Source organism: Scomber japonicus, chromosome 4, assembly GCF_027409825.1.
Source record: "Scomber japonicus isolate fScoJap1 chromosome 4, fScoJap1.pri, whole genome shotgun sequence".
NCBI classification, from domain to species: domain Eukaryota; kingdom Metazoa; phylum Chordata; class Actinopteri; order Scombriformes; family Scombridae; genus Scomber; species Scomber japonicus.
The window spans coordinates 26,262,964-26,285,731 of record NC_070581.1 but is presented as its reverse complement, the minus strand read 5'-3'; the positions used below and the strand labels follow the sequence as shown (position 1 = coordinate 26,285,731).

At 40.2% G+C, this 22,768-nt stretch overlaps 2 protein-coding genes across 5 annotated transcripts; one reads left to right on the top strand and one right to left on the bottom strand.

The window, feature by feature from the left end:
* The first annotated feature begins 7,034 nt into the window (after positions 1-7,034).
* Positions 7,035-8,267, top strand: LOC128357504 (probable G-protein coupled receptor 173). Of its 3 annotated transcripts, none has more exons than XM_053317866.1 (2): positions 7,035-7,152; positions 7,198-8,267. In XM_053317866.1, exons 1-2 carry the CDS (start codon positions 7,059-7,061, stop codon positions 8,265-8,267), a joined length of 1,164 nt encoding a protein of 387 aa, XP_053173841.1. In that variant the 5' UTR covers positions 7,035-7,058. The 3 variants fall into 3 exon arrangements, with proteins under 3 accessions (XP_053173841.1, XP_053173840.1, XP_053173839.1); XM_053317865.1 differs by having other exon boundaries at positions 7,035-7,155; XM_053317864.1 differs by having other exon boundaries at positions 7,035-8,267.
* Positions 8,268-13,373: 5,106 nt separating this feature from the next.
* wdr13 (WD repeat domain 13) lies at positions 13,374-20,180 on the bottom strand. Of its 2 annotated transcripts, XM_053317907.1 has the most exons (11): positions 20,143-20,177; positions 19,737-19,850; positions 19,515-19,602; positions 19,117-19,348; positions 18,575-18,684; positions 18,185-18,315; positions 17,781-18,088; positions 15,776-15,956; positions 15,450-15,591; positions 15,159-15,277; positions 13,374-14,344 (listed from the first exon to the last, which is right to left on the bottom strand). In XM_053317907.1, the coding sequence occupies exons 2-11, from the start codon at positions 19,750-19,752 to the stop codon at positions 14,160-14,162; spliced, it is 1,512 nt and encodes a 503-aa protein (XP_053173882.1). In that variant the 5' UTR covers positions 19,753-19,850; positions 20,143-20,177; the 3' UTR covers positions 13,374-14,159. The 2 variants fall into 2 exon arrangements, with proteins under 2 accessions (XP_053173882.1, XP_053173883.1); XM_053317908.1 differs by lacking the exon at positions 19,737-19,850 and having other exon boundaries at positions 20,143-20,180.
* Positions 20,181-22,768: the final 2,588 nt, after the last annotated feature.

Sequence of the window (22,768 nt, the reverse complement as noted above, 5' to 3'; positions counted from 1 at the left end):
ACAAAATTATTAATCAGAGCACACTTGCATTTCAGAGACGGGGGGAAGAAAGGGTGGGAGTGATTCATTTGTGTGGTGGTCACATAGCTTGAGTGTTGAATGTATTAAAAATGTAAGCAGACTTAAAACTGACCCAAGGAGGATAATCAGCACGAGTTCTACAACAGACATTCACTTTGAAATAATTAATGCCTTTTTAAGCAATAATCTACACCACTGAGAGCGGCGTTAGGCGGTGATTTCAAAAGAGGTTCTGAGGGTGTTGTGACATTATTACCAAACAGCAGTTTAAGTGGGTTTCTTCTTACTCTTTCTGTCTTACCCAGTGTGACATCAGTCTGAGAGGCACTTTGGCTTGTTTGAATGGTGGTAATCATCACAAGAAACAGTAGGTGACTTAGGAGTAGCTTTAAATTAAGTAACATCCTTGACAGCAAAAACCCCCAAGACAAGACAAAATCTTGTTTTCTATAACACCCCTACTTTAACATGTCATTGTACTGAGAGAGAATTAGCACACCCCGTGTAATGCCCCTGCTTCATGCCTAGCTAGAGACATTTGTTGCATGTCTGGCCTCCTTTCCTGTAATCTCTCTTCTGTCTGGTATAAAAGAGGTGCAACATTAGCATTTTAACATTGATTGAGGCCATTGAACTTGAGGAATGCATTGTGAAATAAATATATGCATGTGTACAGTTATTAATGCTATACACAATTTACCTATACTATAATATGTACATTTAAATGAAAAGGTTGTTTTTTTTTAAAGCAGAAACATTAAATAAAATAGATGTGGAAAGAAAAATGATGGTGCATAAATTAATATGCATAGTACTAGTTATGTTACCATACACATTACAAGAAAATGTGCATCTGTGTTATATATAATGTTACAAATTACAAACGTCACAGTCTATAGCCTCAGTGGTGGCTCTATGAGACTGTACTTATAGCAGTGCTTGGAGTTAAATGCTAACACCAGCATGCTAACATGCTCATGCTGATGTTTAGCAAGTGCAACATTTACCATATTTAACATCTTAGTTTAGTGTATTAGCACACAAACATGAGTACTCAACACAAGCCGAGGATAATGGGAATGTAGTGTTTGCAGGTGTCTGGACAAGTTAGGTTTTAGTATGGTAACCTGTCAGTATGATTAAAATTCAAGCTTATTTGTCTGTGCAGGCTGCTGTAGGTTATAGGGAGGGAAGGACACCACTCTGTTCAAGTTGAGAGGTTTATGTTTAGAGAGATACGCCCTCTCACATTCTTCATTCTGAATATGAGCGTTTACCTTCTGGCAGACAGTTTAGAGTTTCAAAATGCAGACTGAACCGTCATGGAAACAAATTGTCCCATCATCATCGTTAAGATTTTAAACAGCAGCAGTTAAATGCTGTGGTGGTGGAGCACTACATGGTCACAGAGCACAACACTGGCATGTGCTATTCTGTAGTTGTTGGTCATATGTTGAATGTGCAATACGCTATTCCACTACTAGTGCCATATAATTTTCCTTGTTTTATAAGCTGTAGTGGATTTATCAATTTTATTGATCTTATCTTTTATGTATGAATGTTAGGTGTACAGTACCAGTCAAAATAATGGGAGATAAATATTTTGTGATGCAGTAACGCAGAACCCAGCCTTATCTTATCTTATCTTATGACCTGCTGGTGGCGCTAGATAAAAAGTTTGGGTATCAAAGATATTACAGTTCATCATGGGGAGCACATGAATTTCTGTATCACATTTTAGTTATAATAATAAAGTAATCCATCTATTTGTTGAAACATTTGACCCAAAACCACAAATATCAAGAAAAGTCAATGGTGAGGTTGCAGATTGAAACCAACTAAATACTCCTCCCCTACCAAGCCTGTAAGAGAAGCTACAGTGGCTGTGAAACGCACGAAAATTGCAAACGAGCCAATGTTTGGTATGTCCATTCTGGGCTCCTGTAGAAACATGGTGGTGTAACGGTGGCCTCCATGGAAGAGGGCCTGTTATCTATGTAGATCTAAAGGGAATAAAAACACAATGAAAATGGGACTATACACTAATAAAAAATGATATATATGATATATTATATGATATATGATATTATATTATATGACATTATATTACGAATATTTTAATACATTTCTGCCAAGTCCATTACACTTGATGCCACTAAATTCGACATACTGGTCTTCTAAATTAATAGATTCATTTAAGTCAGTATGATTCATTGCCAGAGCAACATAAATGTCTGTAAACATTTTTAATAGTGATCCATCTTAGAATTACCATTTGAAAGTATGGCAAATAAAAAGTACACACATACTATACTGGATAAATTAAACAAAGAAACTAGGTGCAATGTGCAGTGTACAAATGATGGTGCATCACATTAAAAGAAGTGCAGGGTACCAGAAAATTAAAAAAAACACTGTATTGACTGTATGGGATGATGATAATGATGATGATGATCTTACTTGATGCCACAAAATTCTATATAGTGGTCCTTTAACTCAGTAGGATTCATCATCAGAGCACCATATATGTCTGTACACATTTTAATGGTGATCCATCTTATAATTGCCATTTGCAAGTGATGCCAATATTGGATTAAGTAAACAAAGGAAATATAAAGTTGGTGCAAGGTGTAAAATATGACTAAATTATGGTGCATCACATTAATGGAAGTGCGGAGTACAAGATGTAACAAACCTACAGAAACATTCAAATACCAAGAACGCAAGAAGAAAATAAAAAAAACACTGTATTAAAGGTAGAATATGTAGAATGAGCAGAACAACGCCATCTAATGTCTCGAGATCGTAGTCTAACCTTTTTAGGCGAGAAAATAGCCCTTTAGATCCACAATGTGACGCTAATTTGTCCAAATAACATCTGCTTAAAGTTTTGTTCCTGCGAATTCGGAGCCACTCAAGTTAGCCGTAGCGAGTAACGCACTTCCGGTCATTTTCACAAAATAAAACACCCGTTGCCTTTTATTATTAAGAAAACCATAACGATAGAGTTGGTGCTTTTATTTTGAAAACAGGAAGCGAACATACCCTCGCTGTAACTGACTTGAAATGTCTCTGCTTGAAACCACCGAGGTACATTACATTGTAACGCCAGTGGGAGTAGCAGTAATGTCTCTGCATGTACTGCCTAATCCTAAACACCGATTGGCTTGTGTGTGGTGTCGTCAGAAGCAGAAGAGGCTCACGGTCTTAAACATCTAGTCACGTGTACTCTGAGATGGACGCGCAGGTCAGGAAATGACGTAAACGGACCGTATATGGTTTGTTATTTGTGTTATTACATTAGGTGTTGGACTAAATACATGGACATATTGAGGAAAATATTCCGGTTTTATGGAAACGGATTTCATATTTCACAAGAATGGATACTTGGCGAGCTGTACATAAAGTCCTGTGTCATAAGATGATCGTTGTGGATAAAGGGAAGACTTTGAAGGTATGTAGAGATTATAGCTTTTCTCACTTAGCTGAGTGGCTAGCAAAGCTAATCGCTAATACTATTACGGCTGTGAGCAACCATATAAGTCGTGAGTGGTCTTTAATGAATCAGAACAATCTAAGCTTTCCAACAATGTACGGCATGAGTATATATGTTTAAGGGTTGGTGTTTAAAACATTCAGAAGAACGTGTGGCTACCTCCTAACATCCGTCCCGTCCCGTGAACGGAACAGCGTGCTTTAAGAGGTTAATGATCAAATATCAAAATGCGAATAGCGTCAGAAAGTCAACCCACTCTCCACATTTCCATTGCTACCGTTTTGATACTTCATGGTACACAAACAAATAGCATCTCATATGAAAGCTAAGACCCTGGCGAGTTCAACAGTACCACTATTATTGCGCTAAAAACTCAGTGAACCAGCAGCATACAAAGGTAAACAACCACTTATTTACAGCGACTAACAGATATTCTGTCTTACCTTCGAAATTTTGTGATGAAAAGTTGTACTTGAGAGCAAAAAACGCTGGTTTTAGTAAGTCCAACACGGCCGTGTTTGTTTACAACTCCATTTCACCCAGTGCCAGCCTGCAGTAGCTGCGCTGGAACAACAGACAACCCTGGCAACCCGCAATTCCAGCCGCTAAATGGCTGGTACAGTGTACACAGACCGTGTCAGAACGTCATTGTCGAACCCATCAAAAAAAATTTAAAATATTAACTCAGACTAAATATATATTTTTTTTATGGAAAAGCAATACTTTCATTCTGTACCCCTCAAAACGCCCCGTGGCTGTATTATTATTTTTTTTAAATATAGCTTTAATTAATATTTTACATATTCAACCTTTAACCTTCTGGGATGATGATTTTAGGAGGAGGCCCGATATTCCTCCAGAGGGACCCAGCATCCCTTGCTGCGCCCCTGTCAGGCCTGTCTGTGTCATATTAGGTCCAGTCTGTCACCAAGGGCAGGAGAGCCAATGAAAGACATGCTGCAAGTTTGTTGACAGCCGGAGCTCCTCTCTGTGTTCATACTGGAGAAAACAGACGCGTCATACATGATGCGGGAGAGATGCTTAGAATAAAACATCACTTTCAAGTTACATGGCCCACCATACTGCACACAGGTCCGCCTCTCTCTCTCCCTCTCTCTCTCTCTCTCTCTCTCTCGCTCTTTCCCTCTCTCCCCCTCTCTCTCTCCGAATAAAACCGACGGATTCCGCGAATGTGCGAGCTGCCTCCTTGCAAGCAGCCATAATTGGGATTATTCAGGAATAATTCGCCTAATCCAGCCGCGTTGTTTTTCTCCCTGATTTTTATTTTATTTTTTATTTTTAAAAATATATATATAAAAATCGTGATTTCGACAGCGTCGGTGATGTGAACCCCCCCTCCTCCTCCCCTGTGGCATCGCTGGATTTGTCGAAACATGCATTTATTCTGTCATGGAGGCTTTAATTGTGGACTATTAAAATGTAGCCCACCTTCGCTGGACAGCAAAACAAAGACTGCATATTAACTGCTCGGGGTAAATACATCGCCTTGGTATTTTTTTTTTTGGGAGGGGGGGATTTTTTTTTTTTGACTGAAAGATGGGAAAAAGAGAGGTATCGAGGCTGTTGTCTGTGTGGACTAATTGTTCTGGTGCCATTAGCCAATATACATGCCAAGACGGTTCATTTAGGGGATGCGCGATCATTTTTTCCTCTCTATCGTTTGTGGGTGGGTTATTATAAGCATTGAAAATCTGACATCATTTGGATATTTACGAACAGAACAAGATTTTTTTTTTGTGGCATCGCGTCTGCTTCTAGTCTGGAAATCCATCTTCGACGTGATGCAACATAAAATCTGTTTTCTCGGATGATATTCTGACCAAATGAACACATCCCTCTCTATGAAACAGTAAAAAAGGGTGGCAGTGGATTTTGAAAAAAAAAATATATATATATGGCTTTACATCAGACTCCTCATCCTGGATTGTTTGATCAGCTGTTGATTATTTAGATAGCCTCTATAACGTCTTATGTTTATTATATGTTGCTCTAGTCGATTTCCCTGCGATGGATTTATGCATAACAGGTGTTGTTTGAGCCTGAGAGCACAGCAAGAGCATGAGGCTTTATTATGTGTTTTTCTCTCGGTTTAACAAACAGTGAAACAAAGCGACTGGGGTCTTTTTTTTTTCTTTTTTTTTTTGGTGTGGTGGTGTTTGTTGTTTTTTGCCGTGCCAGAAGAACAGATCCAACACACACCAAAAAATGAGGGGATGAAAGGTAGGTTATCATCTCTCTTTTTCTCTCTCTCTCCCTCCCTCACACACACACACACGCACATAAATACACACACACATACACACACGAAGCAGAGGTGATTTTTGACACCTGTTCATCTGTTTTTCACTTCAGCCTGTGTTTCCGGCCTAGCTGACATGGCAGCCATCTAATCAGGTGAAATGATATTTGTCAAGGTGGCAGAGGGGCTGTTATGTACGGGGGAGAAAAAGAAGCCTATAGTTACAGCAAATCACATTGTGTTTCATGGCCTACATAGACAAGGCCCACCCAGACAAGCACAGTTATGCATCATCATTACCTTATGCCTATAAATGAGTTTCTAGGTGAGGCTGCATCTCAGATCTGTAATTTTCTTATCATTGTAATGTTTGTAATCGTGTCTTCTTTACATGGCTTATGTTTTTTAGGCTCTTTGCTAGAACAGTGAGGCCCTGACTATCATAATGATCCTTTTCTCATCCACATTTCTTAATGTAGTGCAGGCCTATACGGTAAAAAACCAAATAGCTGTCTGCCCTGCGTTTGTATTCTTACGTTTTTTAAATGCTATGAATGGTTCAGATTACACCCTCTGCTCTTAAACTGACAGTCACATGCATAAACACGCACACACACGCACGCACGCACACACACACACACACACACACACACACACACACACACACACACACACACACACACACATGCACGAGCAGCAGAGAGAAAGCATAAAATGTTCTTTGCTCATTTACAACATCTCTGTTTGTTGGACATGCCCAGTGTTGGTTGTACTGTGTCTGCTCCATCCCCCTGTACACCCCCATGCATTCACTCAAACACCCACACTTGCACAAAGTATGTGAGCTGTTGTATCTTAGCAACGGGCAAGGTAATTACTGAGAGAGCCAAGGAGCTGGCATGCTGTAGAGCTGCTGATCTGATCCCAGCCTTAGAGAAACAGGAAGGCAGAGATTTCCACTGTGTTGCCCAACACAGCAATTCTGTATCCATGCTTGTAACTGTAAGTTTTGTTTCCATTTAGTGGACTGATTTAGACCTAACAAGTATGTCAGACATCTTGTTTTTTTTCTTCTTGTTTTTGTTATTCTTCAAAATGTGTGTCTCTGTTCACAGGTGGTGAGGTTGTGGACAAAGAGGAAAGATGAGTCTGTCATGTAGAAAAGATCCTCACTGCCTCTCCTTGTAAAGACGAGAGAGCCGCGGGAGAAGACGGCTGTAGGAAGATCAGTAGTGCTTTTAAAGGGCCCGAACCAGGCAGGCTCCTGTGGAAGGTGATAGAATGGCTAACCAGAGCTTTGCCATCGATGGTCCAGGTAGTTTACTGGCTGTGCTGGCTTCACAGAGTGGAATGGCAAGAGGCGGCAGCAGCAGCAGCAGCAGTAGTGACAGCAGCAGCAGTGGAGGAATCTCTGCCACAGATGTGTCTGCCTACTTTAAGCTGGTCTTCTTGGGGTTGATCATCTGTGTCAGCCTTGTAGGCAACCTCTTGGTCTCCTTGCTGGTCCTACGAGACAGGACACTTCACAAAGCCCCCTACTTCTTTCTCCTGGACCTGTGCCTGGCCGATGCAGTTCGCTCTGCTGCTTGTTTCCCTTTTGTGCTGGTTTCTGTCCACAACAGCTCGGCCTGGACTTACAGTGCCTTGAGTTGTAAAGTTGTGGCTTTTATGGCTGTGCTATTTTGTTTTCACGCTGCCTTCATGCTGTTTTGTGTGGCTGTCACCCGTTACCTTGCCATCGCCCACCATCGGTTCTACGCCAAGCGTATGACCATCTGGACCTGCGCCGCCATCATTTGCATGGTGTGGACTCTGGCTGTCGCTATGGCGTTCCCACCTGTCTTTGATGTAGGGACATACAAGTTCATCCGTGATGAGGACCAGTGCATTTTTGAACACCGCTACCTGAAGACCAACGACACCCTGGGCTTCATGCTCATGCTGGCTGTGGTGGTCCTGGCCACCCACGGTTTCTACGCCAAGCTGCTGCTGTTTGAGTACAGGCACCGCAAGATGAAACCAGTCCAGCTAGTACCAGCCATCAGCCAGAACTGGACCTTCCACGGTCCTGGGGCAACAGGTCAAGCTGCAGCTAACTGGATTGCAGGGTTTGGTCGTGGCCCCATGCCACCCACTCTGTTGGGCATCAGGCAAAATTTACACAATCAACACCGGCGGCTGCTCGGGATGGAAGAGGTGAGGTCAGAGAGGAGGCTGGGCAGGATGTTCTACACCATCACCCTGCTCTTCCTGGTCCTCTGGGCTCCCTACATCGTGGCATGCTTCTGGAGGGTGTTTGTCAAGTCCTGCACCATCCCTCACAGGTACCTTTCCATCACAGTGTGGATGAGTTTCGCCCAGGCTGGAGTCAACCCCATCTTCTGTCTCCTGCTCAACGAGGACCTGAGAAAAGTGCTGAGAGCTCACCTGCCCACCTACTGGAGGACTAAACAACACCTGCCCCAGGATGAGGCCTACTGCATTATGTGATAAGATGTAAGCTTAACGAAGAGAATGTTTCAGGTTTTTAAGGGAAATTTGGAGAATAGAAGCGATCTAATGCACCTTGGTTAAGTGTCAGTGTCTGTTTTGTTGTTTTGCACTACAAAATCAAATTTTTGCCAACAAATGCAGGCACAGTGCCATTTTATTAAGAATGTTGATATGTGAATTAATGTGTAAGGTGCGAAGGTTTGAACAGGGCGAAAGAAAAAAGCCCTGGTAACACTTTAATGGCTTGTATTTCTGATGATGTATGAGGAACGATCACAACAATCACCACTCCAAGTAAGTGTGACAGATGCCATTTTAAAAATATTGTTGCCTTATTTCAGAGGGACACGCCCCAAAGCTTTCAACCGAGTATTAGTTTCTGTGTCATGTGAGGCACAAAACAGACACACAGAGGGTTGAAATCCTTGAAGAAATGTGCTGTGGACTGTGAATAGAAAATGTTGATCAGAGCGTTGCTAACTCCGAAACACATCAAGGAACTCAAAGGGTCTAAATGGATTGATAGACCACCCTGGACGCCTTTTCATGTAATTCAAAGGAGACTGTAGAATATCGAATGGACCCAGTACCCTTGGATACATTTAAATAGCTGTTGTGAACCCAAGAAGCCCCTAACATGCTTGATTTTTTGGACTTGATTTAGGGCGTGTCAGGTTTCTTTGTATCATAAAAAAAATGCCTGTTTTCCTTTATTTGTAAACAATACATGTTAAGCAGATGACACTATTTTGAAATATGACTTGATTTCATATTGTACAGACTGTACAGGAATGTATATTCCTGCTTGTGTGTTTTTATATAGCATTTGTGTGTATGTGTGTGTGAGAGGTAGAAAGAGAAGGAGGGAGGAAAAAAGAAAGAGAAATAATGATGATGAAAGAGGTTTGAGTAATATTGAGTCAATATGAAAGCAGTTTCATCTTGCGGTCTCAAAATCATGCAAAATTGAGTAGTCATCATATGGAAATGTATCCTATAAAGTGATTTCCATAGCTGAAAATGTCTGATTTTAATGTTAATGTACAAGCAAATGTTAAATACAGATGGATAATGAAAAAGGGGACTGAATAATTAGAATACAATACTTGTACATTTGCAAACAGTCAATAGGATTTAAAGACTTGAATGGTTATGTAAATTATGTTGTTTTAAGAAAATGTTTGCAAATGAACCTTTATTTGCAAATTATGATCTTGGGAATGTTTTTTAAGTACTGTTATGCTCTCACCAGAATGCAGAAAAATGAAGAAATGAAGTGGCACTTAATGCGAAGGAAACTTGAATGTTACCAGGCCCTCTTATGTTTCCCCTCAACATAAATGTCACTGTTTGAGTGTCTGGATCAGTATGTTCAAAATCAAAACGTCTTCAGGCTGGATACGACCCCAGAGATGTTTGGTGTATGGAAACCGGTTTAGACTACACTGAGTTGTCTCTCCAAATTATGATTCATGTAATGCAAAAGTCTGACCTACAGTATGTTAGGCATAGATATATTTGTGCAGTCAATTTTCTAAATGTGGACACTTGCACAGCATACTGTATTAGCATGCATTCCACTGCATTTCATAGATTCAAGACTGAGGATTACAACTTGTACAGATGTTGATATGGAAAGACAAAGTGAAAAATGAACTGAGATCCATAATTTTTACGTCTGGCATTCCTTCGCGAGATGATATTCTGTAACTGTACAGTTTAACTGAGGTGGTTCTTTTGCCCACTCATCAATAAAGACTCTACTTTTGATGCATTCTGAGTTATGACGTGCCTGGACGTTTAAATGGCTCGACTACTGTGGAGAACACTTAACATGAAATAGATTTACATGTAGCACAAATTACATCCTGTGTGCATTTTCGCTCCACAACATACAAAAAAACAAACCCCAAAAAAAAGGCAAAATTGTTACACGTCAGTCTAGCTTTGCACACTTGACTGCATGTAATGAAAAAGATATCTGGACTCTTTCCCCTCTGCTGAACACTGACCAAAAACCTCTGTAGAGTCAAAAAGGTTTGTGCTTTTTCACTCTGGTACCAACCTTTCAAATCAGTGGAGGCAGGTGTACAAATACACACAAGAGTGAAGAGGTATCTACAAAATTCAATAGTTATAAAAGGCTTGAACTGAACAGGAACGAATAATGTAGCTACTAAGTTTATGAAGCTAGAGGTCTAACATTTACTTAAACCTTCCTGCAATAAGACTTAAAGCCAAGCTATGTTACCTTTGCTAAACAGCAGCCAGTATGGCCAAGAATGACAAATACAGAATATTACTGAATGCTAAAATATAGTGTCACAGTAGAAGTTTGCTAACATTAGCCACCATAAGCTATTGGCCATTGAGTGTAAAGCAGAGATTAATTTCTTATGAACTTGAGGAAGTGTTATTTCTTCCTACAAAAGTTAACATAATAAATATACTATATATTAAAAAGTCCTTGAAATGTGTTGGTCAAAAGAATGAGGAGCACTCGAGTTTAAACATACTGATAGACTTACAGCATTTGATGTTGATGCTCAAATGTAGAACCTGGATATGTGGTGTCACTACCACACAAACTCAGAGAAGTGGGTAATGTAAAATCATAGACATAAAAAATAACTGCAACTCTCTTCCAGGCTTTCGAAGTAGCAGATGTAGGATCTTCTGTGCAAACAGAGAAGTGGATTTAAGGCTCAGTATACCAGAAAAACCATTTTTCTCCATTATTACTCAAAACTGAAGGAAGGTTTAAACTGACATATGCTTACACTATGATATCTGAATGAATTAAAATTAATTTTGTGAGGATCTGTTAGGACTACTACTGCTAGTAATAGAATATATTAAAATGTTGTTCCTCTGCAACATAAGGAACATAAAGCAAATGAATACAACACTTCATCTGAATCTCTTTCTCCCTATTGGAGACCCTAACCCTAACCCCTAACCCTGTTCGTACAGGTTCAACGCACACTGCAAACTTTATCAACCAACCAACTACATAATTATGTTTCTGACATCATAAAATAAAATGGAGAGGGTTGTATGCAATCTTAATTAGGGCCTGATTGAAATCCAGCCATTGTATGATTGTGTATTCTCTCAATAAACAATTAGCCTATATTTTGAATTTGAATGAGAGATAATTTCCATTGTCTGTATCTGCGCACTCAAACCGAGGCGGATGGAAAAGATGTTTCCATAGTGAGCAGCATCAGCTGTGTGAACATCCTCTGAATAGTCCAGGTTTAACAGGTTGTATCCGACTGCCACTCTGTCTCCCCAGAACTGATGTTAAGGACTCATCCAAGTGCTTTTATTTTTAGTTTTCTACCCACTTCTCTCCAAGATACTTCACAACAAAGGCAGTCTTACTCATTTGCAAAGACTTATCCTCGCCCACTGTGTGTTCTGAAGATGCAGAGTTGTGAAGAGGCCTTGTTAAATTGTCCTATCAGAGCACTCAGGTTCATGCAGGAGAAGTTTTGTGTGGCTCTCTTAGATAGGTTTCCTTGCTTTTATCACCCATCCAGCCTGTTTTAAACAAAGCCCATGTCCTGACCTTCCCAGACAGCAACCATTCATTGTGCTTTCACTCCCACACAGCCACATTTGTACGTCACAAATACCCTCACCAACCTTGAGAGGAAAACAATCATGTCCGAAGGCGCTGCATTTGTTCATAAATCACACATTATCTGAACAAAATGTCAAGCTACACATTACAGACAAATCATCAAACAAATGCTGCTTTGAACAAAAATGTGCAAAAATGTGCTTCCCTAATGTCTCACACAGCCATGATATATTAGTCTGACAATGCAGGACTAAAACAATAGAAATTCTTCATGTGTGGGAGCTGTGTGATTTGATCTACCTCAGTGGTTCCCAACCTCAGGGTCAGGACCCCTCAAAGGGCCCTGAGAAAAAAAAAATCAAGGTCACTAGACGCTTCTGTTAAGGTGCTTTTCTTACTGATTTTGCTGTTTTGTGAATACTGGCTACTTTCACCTGTTCTGCCTCTAAAAAACCCATCAAATGAAACAATATTGGAAATGAAAAAATTACTTTTTGATTTAACTGCTCACATTTCATGTCAACACTAAGATCATATGGGGTTATACAAAAAGCCATTCATTTATTTTAAGGGGTCACAAACTCAAAAGGCTGGGAACCTACTCGATAGTTCATGTTGGCAGCGGGCCTGCAACTACATCTTGATGATGTTGATCTTGGTGATGTTGAATGCTAATTCAGTGCTAATTTTTAGCGGATAAGATTTACCAGGTTCACCATCTTAGATTCAGTGTGTTAGCATGTTAACATTTGTTCGTTAGCACTAAACATAGAGAACAGCTGAGGCTAATAGGAATGACATTTAGGTACAAATAGGCAGATTGAAATGATGGTGCTAAATTAAGTCACCAAAGTCAGTATTCATCCTGTGGGGAACCTGAACATCTGTAGCAAATTTAACTGCAATCTATCCAGTAGTTTTGGAGATATTTCCCTCTGGATCACAAATGTAACAAAAAACAGTTGGTGGTTTTAGAGGAAGGATCCCTAAAGTCCTAAGGATTCATTCTGTGGGGAACATGAATGTCTGTAAACAAAAAAGAAATCATGGTAATCAATGCAGTAGTTTAGTGGTATTTCAGCCTGGACCAAATGCTGCTAGCATGGCTAAAAAAAAAAATCCATTATTAATGTAATTATCACAATTGACAGGCAAACTGGTCAAATTAACTATATTTATCTGCTAGGACACACTTCAAAGGTCAAGCTTTATTGAACCTTTAAGTCGACAAAAAGGAAAAAGAAAAGCTCTTTCATACATCAAAACAGCCAAAATTACAACATCTTATCGTATGACACAATATTACGGATGTGTTGCTCAGGTCCAAATGCAGCACTACATTTTTCACACACCTTTTTGTGATTCATGTAGGGGAAATCCTGTGTGGATGTTGAAGACCCACACAATGACTAATGCTCTCCTACACTGAAGGTTTGACCACCCCACTACATTAGCCTCATTTTAAATATTCTGTTGTTTCAAATGTATTAAAAAAAAACAGAAACAAAGACTACTGACAGTTACAGTAATTTTATTCTGTGTACATGTGCGTTAAATAAATTATATGAATCAGCAACCAGCATGAACTGAATACACACACATACAAATAAGTACAAACATACTTAAAAACACACTTGTATATCTTTTGCAACGATCAGTTTGATATGCCTATTGACCGATTCTGTGTTTAATGTCATGCACATGGTCTCAAATTAAAAACAGGCAATTACAGAACTGAAAAAAAGGCAGTTTTACTACACTTGATTACGCTGCTTGAATAACAGTTACATAAATAGTGAACTAGATCTATGCCAGAGGGACTGTCAGCGTGATACAAAGTGATGGAACTGGTGTCTCTGGTGGATTGAGTCGTATCATCTTCACATGAATTCAGTCATACCCCTACAAGTAGGTAAGCCATGACACATGCATGGGAGTAGTGCTCTTTCTTTTTGTGTTTGAAAAGCTATTTCCTCAGCTGGAGCTGTAGGAGTACTGACACACACTCTCACTCACACACACACACACACACACACACAAACACACACTCACTCACACACACTCACTCACACGCACTCACTCACACGCACTCAACCCGCCCCCCTACCCATTGAATTCCTAAGAAATCCCAGCCACCTACACAACATGGTGTTCTGATTGCACTTCAGTATCATTACATTAAACGTTTAATGCAGCCTGTTACATCCCGGTGAAAATCTACAGATTTTTTGTTATTGGACGGTTAGGGAGCGGCAGGCCTTTTGTACGCAGCGGATGGAAGCAATTCATTGGTGGACCAGTCACTTTTGCTCCCGCCTCCAGATGATGACCATGCCGGTGGAATCAGCGGAGGCCAGTAAACTCTCGTCACAGTTGAAGCTGACGTCCAGCACCGGTCCCCCGTGACCTTGTAACTTGTTCACTATCGCCTTGGTGTTGCGTTCGACGTCGAAGAAGTAGACACAGGCGTCCTCGCTGCCAGTCACTGTGTTAGAAGGAAAAATCAGAAGAATAAACACATTTCCACAGCAAGTAAATAAATAAATGATGGATGTCTCTTTGAAAATTAGTATCTCTGTGGTTTACATTGCTCCTAAACAATCAAAAAAATAATATGTAGATGCTGCTCAACACTCAAGAGCTACAGATATGAGGCCAGTTATGACACAAGCACTACTTTGCTTGTGTCATAACTGCAATTGGAACATTTATTTCCGAGGCTGTGCTCACACACACTTGCAGGGAAATGACACCTATTTTTTTATGTCCAAAAACGAAATACCAGGTACTAGGTTACAAAATATCAGTGGATTTTGTAACAATTAAATTACGACAGATCCTTAACTGAAGATTCTCAGGCTTATTTTTTTAAGGCTGAGATGATTCTGTTGATTACAGACGCAAACCTGATCATTTAAACACTGACAAGCCTTGAATAAAATTAACTTTTGATTGTGTTGAACACCGTGGGGAATAATGAGGGTGAGGAAAGTCAAGGAAGGTGACACTCTGAGGCATTGGGGTTTCAAATATTAATGCTACTATGTAAATAACTCACTGTGTAGCTTTAATTGATTATATACTCCTATAATTTTTGAAAAGATATCAAATCAACTCAAAATGCTTTCAAGCTTGAAAACAAGGTAGGTGGCTGAATGGGTTGCTAATTTGGGCTGTTTTTATCCGAAATCAGCACTATGCTATTTTGTCATGTCATTTCTCACAATGGATTGCCTGCAGCATGTAATAAACTGTGGACTAATTTTCTATTCACATATCACAGCGGGAGCACTTCTTACCAACACAGGCCCCCTGTCTGAAAGACATGAGGGGGCAGAAGATGCTATGAACGAGCTGGGAACCGTGCTGGATGGGGAAACTCCTCTTCAGCTGCAGTGTGCCTTCATTGTCTACCACCCTGAAAATGTGAAGGTGACATAACAGATTAAATTCATTGTAAAAATATTAATACATTATCACATACATGGACTACAAATGAAGATGTTCTAGCTTTAAATTTTTATTTCTGCACAGCACAGAGGAGACAAAACTGCCCATTAATAAACAGTCACTTGTCCTCACAAACTGACCTGTACAGCAGAAGCTTATTGACACAGGCGTTAACCAGCAGGGAGGGGTCTCTGGCCTCTCGGCTAATCCAGGACCGAGCAGATATGCTGCAGATGGAGCTGCCTTCACTCACCACCAGACGCTTGGCTTTGGTCAGCTTCCCTGTGGTAGGGGGGCAGGCAGAAACAGCAGACACCGGCAGTAACATATCAAGCGCTTTCCCCTCTCAAACAGAGACACTATTCAATTCACGACACATAACCTGAGAGTCATTTGTAATTCAGTCATTAAACACTCGACCAGATGGAGGTTCTGTGTGTGTGTATGTGTGTGTGTATGTGTGTACCTGTGGCCATGTCAAAGAGGAATGAGAAGATGCTCCCCCTGTCATCACCAGCCCAAAGGATCTTCCCCGGAGCATCAAAGGAGAGAGACAGCACACGGCCTGTCAGCTTACTGGAGCCCCCCTTCACCTTCTTCCCAGTGGAGATGTTCACCACCTGCAGATGGTGCTTGCTGTTCCCCACCTGCAACACAGAACTGGGATGAGGACCTTTATTATTTCCACATGGCAGCCCTGAGTGGTTGTTTTTCCTGGTGCATTTATACTAGGTGAAACCCCTATTTGTGTAAAATATTTTTGAGCTTTAATACTCTGCATATACAGCATTATAATTCCATCAGTTGGAAATGTGTGTTTGTTTTTTTTTTACACCTAGTATTGACACTGTGTAATCCACCAGAAAGCCTCTCCTCTCATCTTATGTTCATGCAAATGAGATCAATACAAGGCGGCTCTGCTCAATCAGCCAGTTCAACTTGTACAAACCAGATTTGAATGTCTGTGCTAAAGACACATTTCTTCCACTCATATTCCTTCTTGTTGGCACTGACTGTCAATTAAAAACAAATATCCATCTCCCTCATGTTCAATTTAATGAGGCGTAGATGGACACTGCTGTGCAAGTCTGCATTCATTTCACATTCATCAATTAAAAGTATTTCCCACTGCAAAAGTAAAGTTAAATCCAAATTATCCAAGACATTTACCGCTTTTGTTTTGCTTACAAAAGACGACATTTAATTCAAAATTTTTAATCAATGTCTTACGGAGTAGCTCTGCATGCAAAATTTTGTTAATACACATCACACGAAGATGAGAATGTTTTTAATAAAATGAAATGCATGGTAATTAATTCATTTTACAGTTATGAACATGGTAGAAGAAATAAAAGCTGCAAAAACATTCTGTATACCAGGACCAGAGCAGCCCAATTATAAAATAAATTGTGCCTGTAAGTATTCATTTGACAAAAATACTCTAATACTAATAAATGTCTTTCAGTCCTCTTTGTGAGTCAAAATCTGCAAACACAATGTAAAGCTGCATTATGTGGGCTTGGGATAGAAATTCAGACCTTTGAAATGTAAAAGTAGTTTGTGACATACTGAATGTTTAGTGTTCGATTTGAGAATTTGTGTTGTTGCAAATATTTAAGGCTAAAACAATTAGCTGAATTGATGATTGATGGAAACTTCACCGGTAGCTGCTTTGATAATCAATATTCATACTATCTAACTATCTGCTGTCCTCTATTCGATATCTGAAGTGATCCATCAAGCTATCGAAATGATCTGGTTCCAGCTTCTCAAGTTATTGATCTTATATTATAGCTAATTAGATTTATTTGGGTTTTGGACAGATGGTCAGACAAAATATGGTTGTCTGAAGACTTCTTATTGAGCTTATATGAGAGAGTGTGATTTTTTCCATTGCTTTCTGACATTTTATAGGCCAAACAAATCAACATACCCTGGAACCAAATCAGCAGAGTAACTGATTTACTGTGTTATCAATAAAAATACACTGCTGCTGGTATTGAACTTCAACATTTATTCCAAAAGCAAAACTATTGTAATTAGTTTTTGCACTGACCAGTAGCATATTTTATAAAACATTTTTTATTGTAATCTGAGACATGATGGCAAGTGGCAGGTGACGATGCTGCCAACATATTATGAGGGGTTTATTCATATCATGAATGTTGTACAGTAGTACACCTTAAAAAAGCACTACAATTAGAGAAGGAAAATATTTAAAATATTCTTAAAAATCTAGTAGAATTATGGTAAGAATGATGACACAACAATGTCTCCATCAATTTTAAGGAAGGAAAGAACAGAAATATGGGCTGAGTGAAGAAATTATTAGATTATGAAATAAATGATGTGGTCATAATAAATGTTTTTTTGTCTTTTTGTCTAATTACCTGTATGTGAAAACAACTCTCAGGCTCAAGGTATTTTTTGTGATAGTACAGAATTTATACTAGAAAATACCTGAGACTCACCACAGTAAGGTTGTTATTCATTGGCTGGAAGGTGCAGCAGAGCAGCTCGCTGGATTCGGGGTCTCTGACCTCTCGGATGCAGCGACCATCTTCAGTGTTCCAGATACGCAGAGTCCCATCTAGTGATGTCGACACAATGATGTCATTACTGAGGGACCAAGCAAAGTCTGTGACAGGACCTCCGTGACCTTTCAGCGTCACCTTCACGCTGGCAGGAGGCGGGGACAACGTCATAATAGACAGGGTGCCATCCAGTGAGCAGCAAGCGAGGAGGTGCTTGTCATCATTGGCAAACTGCAACCGTGGAACTAAAAGAACAAGAGGAAGGACACAAAGATGAAATAAAGTGAAATTAATGTTGAGGATTAATGTTTATAAATGGCTTATTATAACTCTTTACTCACCAGCAGAGTCTACATGTTGGTCAAATATGTGATGCATGCCAGCAAAAGCATAATTTTCACTCAAAGTTGTGTCCCCGGCCATGGCACGACTGGCCTCTGCCACTGAGGTGGGCACCAAACTGCCCGGAGGCCTACGGCCGGAAATAAAAACCGCCATGTAGGCATATAATCAATATAACACACCTCACAACCCTTCCTAACAGCTGACAAATCAATATGAGAGATCTGATCATTACTCAGTGGAACCAAATCTGAATTACAGTCTATAAATCTAAGAAAATGCAATTGCTCAAAAGGAGAAATAAATCTATGAGAATTCATTTGCTCATGGCGAAGAGACAAGATGTTGGATGCATGTTGAGCATCTTTGTGAGGTGTTTTTCTGGGTACCTCTCATCATAGACGGCTCTGTTCATCTGGGCCTGTAGCTGATAGGAGCCTCTGCTGACAGACCGGCGGTGGCCACGAGCCCCTTGGGTGCGGGGGTCCTCCTCGAAGTCCTGCTCGAGAAAAGAGGAGAGGGAGAAGGCGAGGGGCAGCGAAAAAGGGGGAGACAGAACCTTGTAGCAGTGAGTGCAAGTGCATAAAACTTCAGACCATAATCCTTAAATAGCCATCATTAAATCTTGAAAACTTACTGAAATGATCATGCATTTTTCTGTTAATCATATATCTCATTCACATGGGCAGCGCCAGCCATTTCAACCAAGCTGCTCAGCTTAATATGCATGGGCAATCTAAGATTTGTTTCACTAGGCTGATGGTTGATGAAAACTAAAGTCTAATCATCCATACAGCTTTCACATGTTGTAACTCTGAGATGTTTTTATATGTGTTTTTCCAAATTAGTACAGACCCCACTATTCCCTCTCTAGTCCTCTATTCCCTCTCTTTTAGTGTTCCTGTCCTTTCTCTGTTTCTTTGGGTCTGACCTCCATGCGGTCCAGTGTGGTGCGGGAGCTGCGCACACTGCTGGCCCTGAAGCTGCTCTGCTCGGACAGGGGCCCGTAGCGCAGGGCCAGCAGCTGACTGCGCAGCCTCAGGTACTGCCTGCGCAGCCCCGGCTCAAAGCCACACTTGGCGTTCTCTCTGAGCAGCTGGCTGCGTCGGCGGATGTACTGAGTTCGGAACTGTGGGAAGGTAGGCGTGCGGTAAGCATTGTACCTGGGGAGAAAGAAAAAGGGCGTGACACAGCACACACACACACACACACACACACACACACACACACACACATAATAACTCACAACTGATCCATAAGCAATTACATGTTTGAACAGTTTCTTCATCAGTCTAGACGATTAAAGCCAGATGCTTGAATGAGTCTCACCTTGCGTCCACTGCCAAAACCTGCTGCCAAACTGCTGCCATTACACAAGCACTCTGGTTAGAGGGGAAGCCACTGCCAGGGCACGTCCCTGCACAACATACACAACAATCAGTTCACATTTCAGCTCCTTTAACTAATAAACTGTACCTCCATGTACTGTGTATGAGTGTATGTTAGCTCAAATGAATGTTAAGACTCGTGTAAGTGAAGTAATGCCCCCACCCTTCCTCCACAACATAGAGCCAAGTGATGGTGCAGAATCCAGGAAGAGACTTTAATAGTGAGCTATGTGAGTTTTGACACCTGCTGAGAATCAGTGAAATGAACCGAAATAGCCTATTGGGATCAAAAACAAGTGGTTAGGACATTCATTTATGCATGCAAACAACCAATGAAAGCCTTGACAGCTCGGTTAACATCGCTAAGCTAACGTCACATAGCCTGCTATAGTAATTAGCACATTAGCAACAACATCATCCACGATCTCCTCGCTTAAACATCTATTTTCCACTCTTTCTTCAGTTTGCATTAATAGTCTATCAGATAGCAGGTTAACACATTAAATAGGGGTTATCATTGTAATAATATAGCGAAGAAACAGCGAGAAATACATGTGAAAATGGCTCACCTTCCTAGCTTTTCTCCATCGCTGCTTGTTCAGTAGAGTCACGTGATACAGTGAAAACCAGCCCACTGATTGATAAGCAGACACATGATGACTCACAATAATGACTGAGATCCTTTGTATTGTTGGATGTAACATGAACAAACTATCACAATGTGTCAGGATTAGGGGAAATGTGTAAATAAGCACAGCCAGGAACAGGCACAAATCTGTTTTACATCACATTTTCATAGGAATTACATTTACAGCACTATAAAAATGTGTCAATATTATGGTTTAATTGTATTTCCCACACAGGCACAAGCTAACAATGCCTTATATTTGCATACAATGGTGTCTTTAGGGATCATATTGGTTGTGCAGGGGAAAATATATTAATCAATTTCTTCACATGAGCACATCAATTTAAATCATTAGCAGCACCAGCCTGCATGAAAGTCCACACAATGAAGAATGCAAAGAATGACACTTTTTGGCACATTTACTGTTGTCCTCAGCTCCTATAGTGCTGAATAATCTGAAGACTAAAGTCATGTGTAACAACCAAATGTGAGAGGTCATATTGGATTTCAAAGGAAAGGAAATCTGCTAAAAGTGATCTAAAAAAGTGTGATCCCTGTTTTAAAAAGAAAAGAAAATAAACCGTCACCTCGCCTGTAACATGATGGAAATGCTTTCTTGTCATGGACAATAGGTGAACACACAGTTCCAGTGGGTTCACAATGGCAGTATTACAAGGTCAGCTCTGAGGTTTCGCCTGGCTCAGCAAAGACCTGCAGAGCTGTGGGGCATGCTGCTCAGCTGACGGGGCTCTTTGCTTGTTCATGGTGCTCTTTCTCGAAGGGGCCCCAGTGACAGAGCCATTCACAAGCACGGTCCATAAATGCCCGAGTCGAACGCCACATTAAGCACAGCATTCTCAGAACCTGCACAGCCTCTGGAAAACAGCCAACATGCCAGGAACAAAAGGTAAAAAGGAAAAAAAACATTAATTTAACAAAAAAGAATATACATATATATATATATACATATATATACATATATATATATATATATATATATATTCTTTAATAGTTATATATTCTATAATAGTAAATATATATATATTAACTATTATAGGAGCTGCATGTTCATTGAATTGAAAAATTGATGGCTATTTTTTTGTTTAAGTGTAGCAAAAGTAAACTGGTTTCCATGTGATTATTTCCGCCATTTTCAGGTAATAAGTCGGACAAGAAGTCAACTACCAAGGTAGGAACATTATTATTATACAGTACAAAAATCCCTATTTTTCTCTCTCAGTCTGTACATACTTGTTTTATTTACTTCATTTTGCTTTCATTTCACAGCAACCTCAGAGTCCTAAAGAGCAGCCGAAGAAAGGTGATCAGAAAGGAGATGATAACAAGAAGCAAGGAGGTAAGCATTTATATGAACTACAATTCCGTACACGTTTTATTTTAACATAGTGAATCAAATCTATTCCCAAGTTGAAGAGAAACAGCTGCTGTTTTGTGCAGAATTCACACAGGCTTTTGGTGTTTTGGGACACTACATGAAATCACCTATATCTGCCACACAGTGTGGAAATGAGCTGCTGTGATTGCCATGTCCCCAGTGAAGGTATCTGTCTGTGTTTCATCCCCTCGCAGGACAGCCGAAGGGAGAGAAGCAATAACTTCCAGGCATTTGTGAAGATGGCTTTGGAGACACTGCTGGGGTCCTGCCGTCGTAAGCATGGGGGTCCTCGGGGCAGACAGGGCTGAGTGTGCACTCCCATATGCACTTTTCCCCTGAGCCTTCAATCTAGGCTGCTGTGTGGCCTTCCAATACAGCATCTGCTCACCTCTCACAGAGGCACAATTTGGACCTGATCTCCATCCATCACCATCTGTTGTTCAACCTCCATTCCTCCCCACCTCCCCTACCTTTTTCTGTCCCCTTCCCCACATTGTCCACTATTGGATTATTGGATGCTCAAAAATAGCTTCCAGATTAAACCGGACCCATTATTTGAGCAAAAACCAGTTTGTTACCCTTCCCTAATTTATCCTGAGGATTGACTGTCTAACAGTCCATACACTCTTGTAAATAACTATTCAAATAAACGAATATTTCTTACAGCAGTACATCATGTTTCTGACTTCTTCTTTTTCTTAATTATTCCTAAACATTTCACATCTTCTCAGACATTTTTTCCATTTTTTTAAAACAAAGACAGCATACCAGGTTTCATGTAAAATTTTATAAAAATATCACAGGTGTATCAGTGCCTTCACATTTACAGGGGAAAAAAAGTTCAAAGTAAACATCAGAATAGTATCATTGGATTGAGTGGTATTAGCTCTCATGGCATTGAACAAACATTCAGGCTCTAATCTAAAATACTACTTCTGCACTCTCAAGAAGCAAATCCTTTGATGCTCTAAATTTAAGAGACATATAGACAGTATGTGAACACAATCTGATACAGACACTCCTGTTATTTCATCAGGTAATTATCAATTACATAAATGCATCATTAAAAGCAGCAGTGTAATAAAAAAATCTGTGGTTAAGGATAAATATTTAATATAATGTACTCTATAATTTCATCTTGAATGTGAAACATGAATTGGAAGAGAGACTT